The sequence below is a fragment of the Galeopterus variegatus genome, unplaced genomic scaffold (assembly GCF_000696425.1).
Source record: "Galeopterus variegatus unplaced genomic scaffold, G_variegatus-3.0.2 Scaffold708, whole genome shotgun sequence".
In the NCBI taxonomy this organism is placed as follows: domain Eukaryota; kingdom Metazoa; phylum Chordata; class Mammalia; order Dermoptera; family Cynocephalidae; genus Galeopterus; species Galeopterus variegatus.
This window is the reverse complement of record NW_007726819.1, coordinates 240103-257155: the sequence shown is the minus strand read 5'-3', so window position 1 is coordinate 257155 and position 17053 is coordinate 240103. Positions and strand designations below refer to the sequence as shown.

Here is a 17053-nt window from a genome sequence, read left to right as displayed (position 1 = left end):
GGGGGGGGGGGGGGGAGAAGACACAACAATTACTATTCCCTGAAGTTGATACAACAAGCAAACAGAAAGGACATTGTTGGGAGGGAGGGGGGAGAGGGAGGAGGGAGGGAGGTTTCAGTAATTGGCCACAATAATCAACCACACTGTATATTGACAAAAAAAACCAGTTGGAATTTAATTTCTATAACAAATAAAGTTCATAACACTGAAACAATGGATTTCAATGAGAGCAGTTACTCCTCCATCCCAGAATGTTTTAGAAATGTGTGGGATAGTTTCTGTTTCACTTGAGGACATTATCAATATTTATAGGCAGAAACCAAGGATGTTAAACATCCTGAAATCGGTGAGATGGTCTCACCCAATGAAGAATTGTCCTACAAAATTTTGAATGTCCTGCCAGATATTCATGTGGGTGAAAAAAGTATTATAATACATTTTCCTAGACTCAGATAATTAATTATATCTGGGTCTCTATATGTAACATTAATTTGCAGATAAAGAAAGTGCTTTTCCATGGTAATTGTAACAACAACAATAATATAGGAATACAGGAAAACTGAGGAAAGGATTGTACTTCATTTTGCTCAGAATGCTACCAAGAGCAAGTCACTATTTTAAAAGACCGTGTCTCTGACAATAACACCAATCAGGGTGTTTATTATACCAACACAACACTCTGCATTTGTAGGTATTCCAGTCTTGGTGATTCTATATGCTTCAAACTATGTCATCATGTCATTGAAATGTGGTCATTATCTAAGTACTTACATACTGAAATACTAGAATTTTATTTTTAAATTACTTTTATTCTCCTTTACATTACCATAGGGCAGTACACTGATTTTTTAAATTATGTGTGTAGGTGGATTTTATCATTTATGAATTTTATTTCAGGATAGTCAAATGAGCATTACAAAATATATTATTAAAAAGGGATACTGGGTCTAATAGTATTGAGAACCATTAACAAAAATGTTCCTGAGAATAAATGAGGTCTATAATTACTGGTACAAAAATGGAAATGTTCTTTCCAAATGACTTTTTGCCTAAAAATGTGTGTGATAAATTGATAAACTTTTAGGAGGTAAAAAGCATAGAATTAACAAAGTATCCATAAAAACTAAAAATGACAACCTGCAACAAAGAATTGTGTTTCTACACCTGCTGTATACATGTTATCATTATAGAATAAGTTTTCATTAAGGTCCAACAAGTACCAACAATACCTAACATTGTATTGTTCCAAAAAGTCAGTTTATATAATAAACTTAAAAAGAAAAAAGCTAACATTTGCTGATTATTATGTATCAGGCACTGATTTAAATACTTTGCTCTAATTTGTTAATGTTGGCAATAATCCTATGAAGTAGATGCTATTATTATTTCCATTTTCATACGACAAAACTAAAGCTCATAGAGGTTAAGTAACTTGATCAAGATCACAGAGTCAGAATCCAAGCTAAGATTGGGATGGACCTTAATCAAGTCATGAAACCCTCCTAAATTTCAGTTTCTACATCAGTGAAATTAAACTGCTGGGAAGATTAAATAAAGCATGCACTATTACCACCAACTACTATTCACTGCACTGAATGCCTACACCACATTGTAAGAGCTCAGTAATGGTGGCTGTTGCTGTAAAATGTTGCATCATTTTACAATGGTGACTACTCTTATTCTACATACATTGTTTTCCTCTAATTATTTTACTGACAATGCAATTCGAATCAAAATTCCAATATAAATATTTTAAAGGCTAATCTTTTCTTGTCTCATATTAAAATATTTGGCAATATTGGGCCGGCCCGGTGGCGCAATGGAGAGTGCGCCGCTTGGGAGTGTGGCGGCGCTCCCGCCGAGGGTTCGGATCCCATGTGGAGACCGGTTCCCGCTCACTGGCTGAGCGCGGTGCAGGCGCAACACCGAGGGTTGCGATCCCATTGCCGGTCCCCTCCCCGGTACGGGCGCGACACCAAGGGTTACGATCCCGTTACCGGTCAGTAAAAAAGACAAAAAGGAAAAAAAAATATTTGGCAATATCTATTAAATATACCAATACTTTACCACTTGACTCAGCAGTCCTGCTTCAGTAATTTACCCTTGGATATGTCTGCACATGTATGAAATCATATATACAAGGTTACTTAAAATATAAAAAGTACCTTTTGAACAAAAAGGACCTTAATTTAGTAAATATTCTATTGCTTTGGAAAGTACCCCAATTTCAATTATTCTTACCTCTAACCTCTGTGTTTGATCCTTGCCCAAAAGGTCACGAACTTCTTCATTATATATTTCCAAATAAGACACTCGAACCAAAAATCTATAAATAAACATCATTTTTTAAAACATAAAAGACAATGTAATATTTATAAGAACAGTTTTTAAACATGTCTATAAAACTTATACCTAAGTGCTTTCCTATGTTTGTAGTTCTCAATATTACAAAATAAAAGAATTCTCTTTTACCTTGTATCACCCTCTGCTTTTGCAATATGACCAAATATGTGAGCAAATGAATTGGGAATGATTCCTCTAAGTTCAGGAACAGCTCGAACGCCTTCCATAGTAAAAGTTTTGCCTGTTCCAGTTTGCCCATATGCAAAAATAGTCCCTGAAAATGATGAATAGAATCAGTCACTTTTAAATCTAATGTTACATACAGAAAAACAGCTCTTAAAATTAATTCCTTTGACATTATGATGTAATTTCTTCCCTGATTCAAGATTTACCCTAGTATAAATTTCACATTTATTATCAACAATTACAATATGTACTCTGTGCCTTATGAACAAAGCACTGCTAAAGCATCAGAGTCAATGAGATATTTCTAATTATTAATCAAAAATATCCCAAGGCCTAAATGCAAAACTCTTATATATAGCTAATTATAAAAAATTTACTATAATGTATATATTAATTATTTATTGTAGACATTAAATTGGAGAATGTAGTAGAAGTACAGGAAAGGAATACAGGCTCTAGAGTAAAAGACCTTAGTCTGAATTCGCATCTGCCACTTTTTAGCCACATGACCTAGGACAAGTTATCTACCCAGAGATTGTCTCCTCAATGGTAAAATGGGGATATAACTACCCTACATTGACAGTAAGAACCAAATGAAACAATTTATTTCATAGCCAACATCATGCTTGGTAGAAAGCACCAGTAAATGGTAGCTTTTTTCTTAATCCTAAAATAATTAAGCTATAAGAAATAGGGGAACTAACGAAAAAGGTGACCCATTATGACAATTATTACAGGAAATTACAGATACAATTTATACTTTCTAAATACCTAAATTCATTCATTCGACAAATATTTACCTCACACCTGAGTCTGGCACTGTGCTAGGTACCAGGGACAGAGTGACAAGCAAGACAAACACAATCCTTAATCTTATGGTGTGTATAATCTTGGGGAGGAAATATTGGTGGAACAATTATAAGCATAATTAGTATTTAAGATTGAGAAATGCATAGTTCTAGATGGGAGTAAGGGACATAAACCAAGCAGGAGAACTGTTATGCGAAGAAGGGGGAGGAGGTCAGGGAAGGCTTTCCAGAAGAGATGAAGTTTAAGATAAGATCTGAAATACAAACAAGAATCAAATAGGAGCAGTGGATAGTAAGAGGCAAGAAAGAGAATGGAGATTTTGAGGAACTGAAATAAAACAAGAGTGGAAGAAACAGAGCTGGAAAAGGAAGGTGGATGCAGATAGAGCTAGAGAAACTGGCAGGGTCCTAATCACACAGGGTCACAAAGACCATATTAAAGTTTTTAAACCTTATTCTAAAAGGAAAGTGAAGCCATAGAATGATTTTAGTCAGAGAGTGACATCATGATCACTATGACTATACTGTGAAGAAAGAATTGGAAGAAAGCTAGAGTAGCTGTCCAGGAGACAGTGTAATATGAGAAGATATCCTAGGATGCGACAATATAAAGGAAATATGTTCCTTAACTAATACTATTCTATTCAGTTAACCTCAAATGGCATCATTTTTAGACTTTTTTGTGAAGATATATTAATCATATCAGAAGCCAGTTTTTACACATGGGAATAAAAGTCTTAATTTTTTCTTTTCTTTTTCTTTCTTGGGCAGCTGGTCAGGACAGGGACCGAATCCTGGATCTTGGTATTATCAGCACCACACTCTAACCAGGTGAGGTAACTGGCAGCTCTTTTTACTTTTTTTTTTTGGCAGCTGGTTGGTACAGGGATCTGAACCCTTGACCTTGGTATTAAATAACACCATGCTCTAACCAACTGAACTAACAAGCCAGCCCCTCAATTTTTCAAAGTGACAAAATATTTCAAACTCTGCCTTAGGAATAAAACTTAGTGCATTCAAAGGAGTTGAAAATGTCACGAACTCAGACTGTATTTTATATGACATATTGAATTATTAAGTAGATTACACATGTTATAAGGACAACAGCTAACATCACTTATCATTTGCTATGTGCTAGGCCACATACTTTAATTTACATGCATTTTAATTTTATTTTCACCCCAATCCTAAGAGGTAGGCAATATTTGTAATCCCATAGTTTAGGGAAACAGAAGCTTAGAGAAGTAACTTGTTCAATGTCCTGTATATTAGGCTGCTTGAAATTGTCTCACACCTCATTGATGCTCTGTTCTGGTTTTTTGTGTGTTTTCTATTTTCTCTGTGGCTTGTTTCTATTGGTATGTTTTCAAGTTTACTCTTTCTTTCATGAAGATCCATATTTCCATTTAATATCATTTTCCTTCTGCCTGAAAAACTTCCTTTAACTTTTCTTATACTGCAGGTCTACTGGGGTGAATTCTTTCCGCTATTGCAATCTAAAAAACCATTTATTTTACCTTTGTTTTTGAAAGGTATTTTCACTGGTATAGGATTCTATTTTGATGGTTCCTTCTTTCAATACTTAAAAGATATGAGGGGTCCTCCAAAAGTTCATGGAAAGATTCATATTATCTTTCAATTCTACTTTTCCACAAACTTTTGAAGTACCTTCATATTGTGCTACTTTCTTCTCACTTGCATTGTTTCTGACCAGAAATCTGCTTTCATTTTTGTCTTTGTTCTTCTATATATAACATGTCTTTCTTTCTCTGGTGGCTTTTCTCTTCTTTATCATTGGTTTTGTATAATTCGATTTTGATGTGCCTTGGTGTATTTTTCTTCATGTTTCTTGTGTTTGTGGTTCATCAAGCTTCTTGGATTTATAGTTTGTAGTCTTCACCAAATGTGGAAAAATATCAGCCATTATTTCTTCAAGTATTTTTGTCCCCAAAGTAGGTTTCAGAACAAAGAATATTACTGGAGATAAATAGGACAATTTCATAATGAAAAAGAGGTCAATTCATCAAGAAGACAAAAATCTTAAGCATTTATGCACCTACTCACAATTCCAAAATAAATGAAGCAAAAACTGATAAAACTAAAATGAATAGGCAAATCTGAAAATAGAGTCAGAGAACTCAATATTCCCTCTCAATAACTGATAGACCAAGTAGACTGACAATAGTAACTACACAGAAGATTTGAACATTATCAAACAAATTGGCCTAATGAACATTTATAGAACACTCCATCCAACAAGAGCAGAATACATGTCCTTTTCACGTACACACAAAACATTTCATAAAACTAAACTACATTCTGGGCCATAAAAAAAAGTCTCAATAAATATTAATTTAGAAGATTCAAGTCATACAAAGTATGTTCTCTGACCAAAATGGAATTAAATTAGAAATCAATAACAGAAAGATCTCTGGAAAATTTCAAAATATCTAGAAACTAAATAATGCATTTCTAAATAACCCAGGGATCAAAGAAGAAATGAATAGCTAAAATAGAAAGTATTTCGAACTGCATAAAAATGAAAACATAGTATGTCAAAATTTGTGGGATGCTGCTAAAACAGTACTTGGGGAATAATTTATAGAATTAAACCCCTATACTAGAAAGGAAGAAAGATCTCAAAACCATGACCTCAGCTTCTACCTTTTAAGAAATAGAAAAAGAAGAGCAAATTTAACCCAAAGTAAGAAGAAAAGAAACAATAAAGATAAGAGCAGAAACCGAAACAGAAAACATAAAATATAGGAAAATGACTAAAACCCAAAGCTGGTTGCTATAGTTTGGATATGATTTGCCACCACCAAAACTTATGTTGAAATCTGATCCCCAATGTGGCAGTGTTGGGGGATGGGGTCTAGTGGGAGGTGTTTGGGTTATGGGGGTGTACACCTCACAAATAGATTAATGTCCTCCCTGGGTAGTGAGTGAGCTCTGGAGAGAATGAATTAGTTCCTGCAAAAACTGGTTGTTATAAAGGCCTGGTACCACCCTCCTCTCTCGAGCTTTCTGCCAGAGTGGAAGCAGCCTGAGGCCCTTGTCAGACGCAGTTGCCCAATCACAGACTTTCCAGCCTACAGAATCATGAGCCAAGTAAACCTGTTTTCTTTATAAATTACCCAGTCTCAGGTTTTTTTTTTTTTTTCTCCTTTTTGTCTTTTTTACTGACCAGTAACAGGATCGCAACCCTTGGTGTCGTGCCCGTACCGGGGACCGGCAACGGGATTGCAACCCTCGGTGTTGCGCCCGCACCGCGCTCAGCCAGTGAGCGGGAACCGGTCTCCACATGGGATCCGAACCCTTGGCGGGAGCGCCACCGCGCTCCCAAGCGGCGCCCTCTCCAGTGCGCCATCGGGCCGGCCCTTAAGTATATATTTCTAATCATAGTTTTATTTTATTTTATTTTTGGTGGCTGGCTGGCATGACTAATCATAGTTTTAGTTTTAGGGGCTTTATGGCAAAAATTTATGTTTTTAATAATGGCAAGCCTGTTGGAAGTGTTGCTGAGTGGCAAGTTCAGCACAGCAAAATAGAGTAAATAACAAACTAATGTGACAACATTTAAACAATATTGTTCTATTTAGAGTTGGATGTGGGGGGGTGGGAGAGGCAGGAAATAGGATATAGAGAATAGAGTCAAGATTCTTTCCACTTTACATTTGGGGCTTTTATTTTAATGTGCCTGTCCACACTCCCGCAGGAAACATACAACCTTACAATAGAAACAAAATCCAGAAGCTCATTCATTAGTTTTTTAACTGTCACTAAGGTGTTAGGGAGGTATGCAATAGAATTCCAGGGGGAGCTTTTTCAAATTAGACAGGGCCTCAACTCCAGATTTATTAAATTATTTCAGTGGTAGGTCTCCAGCATGTATATTTTGATAGACAGTTTTCCAGATTTGGAGATACATCCTTGGTTAGAACCACTGAATTAAATAGTACAACTACTTTGTCTTTCTGAAGTGAACCATGGTTAGACATTTTTTGAAAATACATTTCCTTTAGAATTACTGATATGAAAAAGTTCAGCGTGTTACCTAAAAAGCCATTTAATGAGCTCTTCTTTCATGTCAGAACATGGATATATATATATATATATATATATATTTTAAGAATGCCAGATAGCAAGCTTTAAAACCTGATAGATCAATGATATTAGGTCAGCTAGAAAGTTATAGCCAGGATTATAGTCATGATAGACTGTACGAGACCAGCCCTAACAAACAGCTAGAAAGCCTAGTTTTCAATAACATACTTGCCCTAAGAGAGGCATACTGAGATAGAGATCCTTTTAGTGCTAAACAAAAAAAAAAAAAAGAAAAAAAGAAAATCCTAAGTAATTTACACACACACACACACACACACACACACACACGCACACCCCCAAAAGAAACAAAAAACAAAAATCTACTAGAATTAATAAGCAAGTTTAGCAAGCTTGCAGGATACAAGGTCAACATACAAAAATCAATTGCAAACCACAATGAGATACCGCTTTACACCCACTAGTATGGCTATAATCAAAAAGACAGTAAGAAGTTGTGGCAAGGACATGGAGTAACTGGAAACGTCACACATTCCTGATAGGAATGTAAAATGGTACAGCCACTGTGGAAAACAGTTTGACACTTCTTAAAAGCTTAAAAAGAGTTACCATATGACCCAGTAATTTCACTCCTAGGTATGGAGGTACTTCAAAAAGTTCATGGAAATATTCATTTTATCTTTTAATTCTATTTTTCCACAAACTTTTTGGAGTACCCTTGTGCATACTCAGGAGAATTAAAAACATATGTTCACACACAAAACTTGTACAAAAATGTCCAAAGCAACATTATTCATAATAATTAAAAAGAAGAAACAACCCAAATGTTCACCAATGGATGAATAGATAAACAAAATATGGTATAGCTATACAATGGAATATTATTTGGCCATAAAAAGGAATGTAGTACTGATACATGCTGCAAAATGGATAAACCTTGAAAACATTATGCTAAGTGAAAGAAGCCAGCTACAAAAGGGCACATAGTGTATGATTCTATTTACATGAAATGTCCAGTCTAGAACAGGTAAACTCATAGACAGAAAAAGCAGATTAGTGGCCCATAGATATGTATAATCAATTATGTTTCAATTAAAAAAAAAAAGAAAGTAGAATACTGGTTGCTTGGCAGGGGTCTGGGGGGTAGTGGCAGCAGGCAGAGGGTATTGAGAGTGACTGTTAATGGGTACAGGGTTTCTTTTTGGGGTGATAGGAATGTTTTGGAAACAGAATAGTAGTGACAGATGCACAACATCGTCAATGTTTACTAAAAACCTATGAATGGTACACTGTAAAATGGTTAAAATAGTGAATTTATGTTATTTGAATTTTACCTAAAAAAAAAAACCACCTAAAAAAATAAAGTGCATTTCTATATATTAGTAATGTACAATCCAAAAAATGAAATTATAAAAACAATTCTTTTCACAATATCATCAAAAAATACCTAGAAATAAATTTATCAAAAGAAATGCAAGACATGTATGCTAAAAACTACAAGATATTGATGAAAGAAATTAACCAAGACATGTTGAGGTCTATCCCGATGGGGCTTTTCCTGTAGCCACACATCGCTGGAAACACCTCATAGAGTAACTCTGTGGTTCTGCTTTACTCGTAGGACTACTTGTGAGATCTGTGGGAAGAAACTATAAGACAGTTGAAAAAGAAAAAAAAAAAAAAGAAAAATTAAACAAGATATGAATAAATGGAGAGATATATCATGTCTATGTACTGGAAGACTCAATATTGTCAGAATAACAATTCAACACAATCATTATCAAAATTCCAGAAGTTATTTTGTGGAAATTGATAAGGTGATTCTAAAATTTATATGAAAATGCAAAGGACCTAGAAAAGGCAAAACAATTTTGAAAAATAACAAAGTTAGAGAATATATACTACCTAATTTTAAAATATATAATAAAGCTACAGTAATCAAGACAAGATAGACATGAATAGACACTCCAGAAATAAGCCCACACATTTGTCATCAATTGATTTTTGACAAAAGTGCCAAATTAATTCAATAGGGAAAGTATCAACAAATGATGCTGACAACTGGAAATCCATAGGGAAGAAGAAAAAATAAAGGAAGTAAAGAGAGAAAGAAAAAGAATGAAGACCCTTACCTCACACCATATATAAAAATTAACTCAAAATGGATCACAGACCTAAATGTAAGACCTAAAACTATAAAACTTCTAGATAAAAATACAGGAGAAAATCTTTGTGGCCTTGGGTTTGGCAAAAATTTCTTAGCTATATCACCAAAAGTATGACCTAGAATGAAAAAATTGATAAACTGGACTTAATCATTATCCTAAAGTTTTTGTCTTCAAAAACACCATTAAGAAATGAAAAGACAAGCCACAGACTGGGAGAAAATATTTGCAAATCGTGTATCTGATCAAGTATTTCATCTAAAATATATAAAGAATAAAAAGACAGCCAACCTAATTTTTAAATGGGCAAAATATTTTAAGAGACATTTACCAATGAAGATATGCAAGTGGCTAATAAGTACATAAATGGATGCTCAACGTCATTAGGGAAACACAAGTTAAAATATAGGCTATCACTATACATCCTCTAGAATGGCTGTAATTTAAAAGACTAGCAATCCAAGCGTTAGCAAAAACGTGAAGAAACTGGAACCCTCATACCATACTGGTGAGGAAAAAAAAAAAAGTATAGTCACCACTTTGGAAAATGGTTTGGCAGTTTCTTGAAAAGATAAACTTATATTTACCACATGATCACACAATTCCACTCCTAGGTATCTATTTAAGAGAAATTAAAAAAATATGTCAGCATAGGGCTGGCCAGTTAGGTCAGTTGTTAGAGTGTGGTGTTATAACACCAAGGTCAAGGGTTCAGGTCCCCATACCAGCCAGCCGCAGGAAAAAAAAAAAAAGTCTGCATAAAGATATATAAATGAACATTCATAGCAGCATTGTTTATAATAGCCCCCAAACTGGACACAATCCAGATTTCCATCAGCTGATGAATGGATAAACAAAAGGTGATATATTCTTACAATGGAATGCAATTCAGCAATAAGAAGGCATAAACTACTGACATATGCAAAAGATGGATTAACTTCAAAAACATTATGCTAAGTGAAATAAAATAGTTAAGAAAGATGACATATTGTATGATGTGATTTATATGAAATCTCAAGAAAAGGGCAAAACTATGGTGACAGAGAGCAGATCAATGGTTGCCTGGGGATGTGACTGCAAATGGGCATAAAGGAACTTTTCGGGATGATGGAAGTGTTCCAAAACTGGATTGTGGTTATGGTTTCACAACTGTATATATCTACTACAATTTATCAAACTGTACAGGTACAATAGGTAAACTTATGGGGCATTAATTATGCCTTGATAAACTTGTTTTTAAAAAATTTAAGGTACTCACCATTGTAGCCTTCAAGAACAGAATCAATAATAGGTCTTGCAGTTAAGTTGTAAACATCAAGTTGTTTACTCTCTGGTCCAAAAACAGTATCAAAAGTAAATGTCTTCGGAGGTTCATTGGAAGAATCAGTCTTATGTACAGTGATAGTTCCCCTCATCTCATCCACACTGACAGCCTGTTTGTAGCACATTGATTTCTCTCTCTCATTGAGGGGCCGGCACCTAACAACGACCTTCACATTATCACAGCTTTCTGGCTTCTCTGATTTATTGATCTGGTGGAGACAATATTCACAAATAATGAAAGAACATTTACTTTTACCCTTAACAGATTAAATATTGATTTGAAAAAGGCTACTTTGCCATCTCAGTTCCTTACACATATTAAAGATTTCATAAATATTTGTTAAATGCAATGAAAGATCTTATGTATATAGAAAACCTTATTAAAATATATGAAGAGGAAAAGTTACTTTTACAATACAAAAAAAGAGGAGAGAAAATCTAATTCACATTTGTAGTAAATGCTGTACAAGCAGAAAATGAACCAGTATATTATAGATTGCCTTTCTGTATAAAAGTCTCTGACATCTTCTCTTACTTCCTGCCTGGAGGAAAACACAGTGAACAACAACAGATTAACAACATTAATTCAAGAATATAGTAGGTCCTTTGTACCCCTCAGACTACAGTTTTATTTTCTGTAATGCATTAGTAAAATGTTTTTTTTTAGTATATAATATATCCATATATGGTTTATCTTCTCTACAGAAGACAACAATAAATTAAAGCCAGAAAAGAAAATCCAATGGTAGGCAGAGAAAAATGGTTAGTATGACCTTACTTTATGAACATTTGAATATAATTTCAATTTTTGAAATTTTATATGATTAATAATCTATATTAAAATACAATCCTATTATTGAAGTGAAGAAGTTCAACAGAATCGTTGAAAAGATACTTGTTAAATTCCTACTGTTTCAGATACTGTTCTAAGCATTAAAGAGAAACAAATATAAGCCATAATCATTGACTTTGACATTGTCATTGACAAGTAACAGAATATATCAATACAATACACTTCTCTCCATTTCTACCTTCATCACCCTAGTGTAGGTTACCATCATCTTGGCCCTGGATTATAGCCTCCTAACTGTACTCCTGCATCTAATTAGATCACCCTACTGTCTGTTCTGAACACAGCAGTCAGTGTCAACACAAATCTAATCATGTCATTCCACTACTTAAAACTCTTCAATAGTTTCCCACAGCTCTTAGGACAGAAATCAAAATCTTTAAGGTGGTCTGTAAGATCTGGCTCTTGCCTATGTGTACTCCTCTGGGCTTATTTCGTAAGACACTCTGCTTGGTTCTTTCAGCCATAGCCACACTGGGCTTCTTGGCCTTTTTAGTCACCTTGCTCTTTCGCACCACTGGCCTTTCCATGTTTTGTTCCTTCTGCCTAGAACATTCCTCACTCTGCTCTTCACTTAGTTAACATCTACTTATCCTTCAGATCTCAGCTCAATAGCCACTTCGTCTGGAAAGATTTCCCTGACTAGGTCAAATACTTTCATAGGCTCTGAGAACATCCTGCTCTCCCCTTGATGGACACAATTTTACCGCTGTTTGTTCCTTATTTGATTAATGTCTGTCTTTGCCTCCACAAGAGGTTGCAAACAGGTAGTAAAAGGGCTGAATTCAGCTCACAGATTTCTTTTGTTTGGCTCATAGTATTAAAAATCTTTTGAGTTAGTTGTTAAAATTGAGAAATCTCACAAAAATAACAATTCTAAAGACTTTTAGGAAAAAAACCAGAGGATCTGATATCTGTAGGCTAGCTTTCTCACATGGCAACACTTTCCAATTCCCCAATTTCTACTTCTATCTATTGTACTTCAATTTCCCATTTCTACTTCTATCATACGCCATCTACCTGCTTCATTCATTAACGTTGTCATCTCTGTAAAGGTGTATGGGTTTCACCCATGCCCAAGAAGGCACGCTTCTCTCTTTCCAAGTTCAAGAACCTGGCTGGTTTTGCTCAATATTGTATCTCCAGTGCCTAGCATGTGGGTGGTGCCCAACATTTATTGAATGCATCAATAACTTGAAAGCAATGCACAGAAACAAATACAGAACATCTAACGCTAAATGTCAAGCATTGTCCTTCAAGTCTCCTGTGCATTATCTTTTTTCACCCTGATAACAACCCCATGAGGAAAAGTTTAATTATGTGGGAACTACGGGCCCAGACAGATTAAATAATTGTCCGAGGCCTCGCAACCAGTAAATAACCGGCATGGCTCAAGTTTTCCCCATGACCCTTTATTGGAATACAACTCCCCCTTATTAAATGCACTATAACAATGTGAAATCCTAGAACCTACCACCCCCACCCACACAAAGACAATTACGGGTTACATTCTGCACCGTAAGCTAAAGAGCCGCGAGAGGCATGACAGCTGGAGCCTAGGAGAGTCCGAGTCCGAGTCCGAGGCCTGGAATACCGGCTTGGCTTGGCGGCGCAGAGGCCCCACGAGGTGCACGGCATCCAAATAGACCCTCCGTGACCGCCCCCAGCGAGCAGGGCTGGGAGCCAGAACGCATCCTCCCGCACAGCGCCTTTATGTCAAGCAGCGCAGGCCCCAAGGATGCAGCAGCGACGACGCCAAGGCCTGCCCCCGGACCCCTCCCAAGGCCGGCTGGATGGCCACGAGCCCCGGGCCGAGCCGCCAGGGTCCCTCCCCGTCGAGGCCTGTCTGGCCCGGCCCTGCCCCGCCTCACCCGGGCCGCCCGCCCGCTCCGCGCCTCCATGGCAACGGCCGCGCCCCCGAGCCAGGCCGCGGGGATGAGGAGGAACCCCAGCGGCTGAGCGACTCTCCTCACCGGCATCGTGTCCCCCTCCCGTGCCCGGCGGACGTCCCCGCCCGGGGTGCAGCCCAACCACAGCGGGTCCGCGGGAGAGGCTGGCCAGAGTCCACCGAAACACCACCTCGGCGCTCTCGAGACTGCGGTTCCTCAGACGAGAGCGCGCAGTGCGCAGGCGCATTCCGAGCTCGACCCGCCCCAACCGTTGGTCTCAGGCTCCCGCGGCCTTCCGAATTACGCCTGCGCCGAGGCTTTTCGAGTCCATCTCCTAGGACGCCAGACTGAGGCCGCGCCTGCGCAAAGCTGCCATTCCGCGGCACTAGAAATCTGTCGCGCACTGATTTGGAGACACCAGGCAAGCCCCGGGTTGGGAGGAGGAGGGGCTCCTAGGTTGCAAGGCCGTGTTCTGATACTTGCAATACCCCGAAAGTTAGAAGCAAGGATAGTAGTTGTACGTTGTGTCCCATCTGGAGAGCTAAAGACCTTACATACGTTACCTCTCTTGATTGCTAACTTGTTTATGACCTGTCTTCCCATTAGAAGGTGAGCTCGTGGGGAGCTTTTCGGTTTTCTCACACGTATCTCCGAGCCCAGATGGAACCTAGCACAGAGTAGGATTTCAATAAATACTTGTGAAAGAACCAATCACACCAATCACCCATCCTTTTTCCAGTACGAATCCTCCCCTGGAGCATCAGTCCACTTGGACGTGTAGCAAGCATTACAAGTTTATCATGTCCATTTTGCTTTGTTTTCTACATGATATGTCTTTTTTTCTCTTTCACTGCTCTCTTTTTCATTAAGTAAATATTTTCTAGTTCAACATTTGAATTTCTTTAATGATGGTTTTTACTTTTTTGTCGTCGTTGTTATTTTTCTTAGTGGTTGCCCTAGGCATATAACATACATCTTAATGTATCAGAATCTATTTCGGATTTATACTAATTTAATTCCAGTGAGATATATAAATATAACTCCAATAATGCTCTATTCCCTCCTCCCCTTTTTGTCGTGTATTATTGTTATATATGACATCTATATATGCTATAAACCCAACAGTGTATTTTTATAACTTTTACAATATATAATTTTATGTCTTTTAAATCTTCTAAAGAAGCTGAGAGAAGAAAGGAGAGCCAGGTTTATATCTACAGAGTTTCTTATATTAACCTTCTTATCTACCATTTCTGGTTCTCTTCATTTTTTCCTGTGGATTCAAGTTACCATTGCTGTTATTAACATTTTATATGATTCCATTATCTCTCCTTTCTTACTATATGAGTTATAACACCTTTTTTATTACTGTTTTTGATGGCTGCCCTCGAATTTGTAATATACATTATAACTAACGCAAGTCTACTTTCAAATAACATTATACTGCTTCACAGGTAGTGCACGTACCTTAAAACAAATTATTCCTAATTCTTCTCTCCTGTGCCTTGTCTCATTGCTGTCATTCATTTCACTTATCCATAACCTATAATCACCAAACACATTGTTATTATTATTTTGAAAAAACTGTTATTAGATCAGTTAAGGAAAAGAGAAACAAAAGTTTTATTTTACCTTCACTTATTCCTTCCTAAAATTCTTCCTTTGTTTATGTAGATCTGAATTTATCACCTATATAATTTCTTTATCTCTGAAAACTTATTTTAACATTTCTTGCAAGGCAGATCTACTGGTGACAAATACCCTCAATTTTTGATTGTCTGAGAAAGTCTTTATTTCTCTTTCACCTTTGAAGAGTAATTTTATTGGATACAGAATTCTAGGTTGGTGGGGTTTTTCTCTCAACACTTTAAATATTTCACTCATCTCTCTTCTCGCTTGCATGATTTCTGAAGACAAGTCCAAAGTGATTCTTGTCCTTGCTCCTCTGTAGGTAAAGTTTTTTCCCCATCTGGCTTCTTTCAAGATTTTTTTTTCTTTTTCTTTGATTATCTGCAGTTTTAATGTGAATACTAGGTGTAGTTTATTGGCATTTATCCTGCTTAGTGTTCTCTGAGCTTCCTAGATCTGCAGTTTGTTATCTGACATTAATTTGGGAACATTCCCAGTCATTATTGCTTCAAATATTTCTTCTTTTCCTTTCTTTCTGGTATTCCCATATATTTTTAATGTAAATTTAATCTAATAAAAATTTTAACAAAATATATCTTACATAAGGAAAAGTGTACAAATCGTAAGTGTACACCTTCATCAGTTTTCACAAGGTGAACACACCTGTGTAATAAGCATCTAGATAAAGAAACAGAATGTTACCAGTTACCCTACAAGCTCCTTGTGTTCCTTTCCAGTAATTATCCACCCACTCCCAGGGGTAACCACTATCTTGACTCTAACATTATATATTAGTTTTCCTTTTTAAACACTTTATGTAAATGGAATCAGACAGTATAAACTCTTTTGTATCTGTTCTCTTAATCATTATGTTTGTGAGATTTTTCCATACTGTTAGTTATAGCTGTAGTTCATTCTTTTTCAATGGGCGTAGTATTCCATTGTGTGAGTATGCATTTGCTTATCACGTTCAACTGTTGATGGACATTTGAATTGTATCCAGTTTGGGGTTATTACAAATAGTGTTGCTCTGAACATTATGTGGGTGTCTTTTGGTGCACACATATGCATTTCTGTTGGCACATACCTAGGAGTAGAATTGCTGGGATTTCCATATATTCTACTCATGTTTATTGTCTGTCTCTCCTAACTAGTATGTAAGTTCTATGTCTATTTTGTTCACTGTTATGTCCCAGCACCCAACACATAGTAGGCCTTCAATAAATGACTGCTGAATGAATAAATGCATACATAAATGAACTACCTTGTAGGGGAGGTATTATCCTTTTTTTTTTTACAGAAGTGGTAACCAAGACTCTGAGAAGTCAGAACACTGCAGGAGGTCACACAGCGAGTTTGCAATTCCATCTTAAGCCTGTCTGATTGAGGAACGCGCTCTTGTTGCTCCTCTACCTGGTCTTGTGTCCCCAAATCTGTACTGTGAGATGAGATGCGGGGTCTGTGGTCGGGCGTCCTTGCCCGAGGCGGATGTGGTCACCAGCCACCCCAGCCCGGGCTGGAGACTGCGCAAGAGGTGCGGACCTCAGGTGGAGAAGAGGAGTGCAGTAGGCGGCAGTGGGGTTGGCAGGAAGGGGAGGAGGAGCCCGTGCCTCACCTGTGCGTGCTCTGTCCCGCCAAGTCCTAGATGCGCGCCGCTCACCCCCGGGGCGAGGGCCGAGGGTGGGGCCCGACGAGCAACCCCCCCCCCCCCCCCCCCCCCCCCCCCCCCCCCCCCCCCCCCCCCCCCCCCCCCCCCCCCCCCCCCCCCCCCCCCCCCCCCCCCCCCCCCCCCCC

The 17053-nt window shown here is 37.5% G+C and overlaps 2 protein-coding genes across 5 annotated transcripts in view; one reads left to right on the top strand and one right to left on the bottom strand.

The window, feature by feature from the left end:
• Window positions 1–13861, bottom strand: part of KIF3A (kinesin family member 3A) — a 48432-nt gene extending 34571 nt beyond the window's left edge. For 3 of the 4 annotated variants that reach the window (XM_008571639.1, XM_008571640.1, XM_008571641.1), the window contains exons 1-4: window positions 13715–13861; window positions 10827–11100; window positions 2473–2617; window positions 2242–2326 (exon numbers count right to left, since the gene is read on the bottom strand). In XM_008571639.1, coding sequence (XP_008569861.1) covers window positions 2242–2326; window positions 2473–2617; window positions 10827–11100; window positions 13715–13720 — 510 coding nt within the window. In that variant the 5' untranslated portion in view covers window positions 13721–13861. Of the gene's footprint in view, window positions 1–2241; window positions 2327–2472; window positions 2618–10826; window positions 11101–13258; window positions 13324–13714 lie in introns of those variants that run through there. The other variant, XM_008571642.1, reaches the window with a different exon arrangement.
• A 2848-nt stretch (window positions 13862–16709) lies between these two features.
• The window catches only part of CCNI2 (cyclin I family, member 2), a 6949-nt gene continuing 6605 nt past the window's right edge, over window positions 16710–17053 (top strand). Inside the window, 1 exon segment of the mRNA XM_008571654.1 lies at window positions 16710–16876. Coding sequence (XP_008569876.1) covers window positions 16710–16876 — 167 coding nt within the window.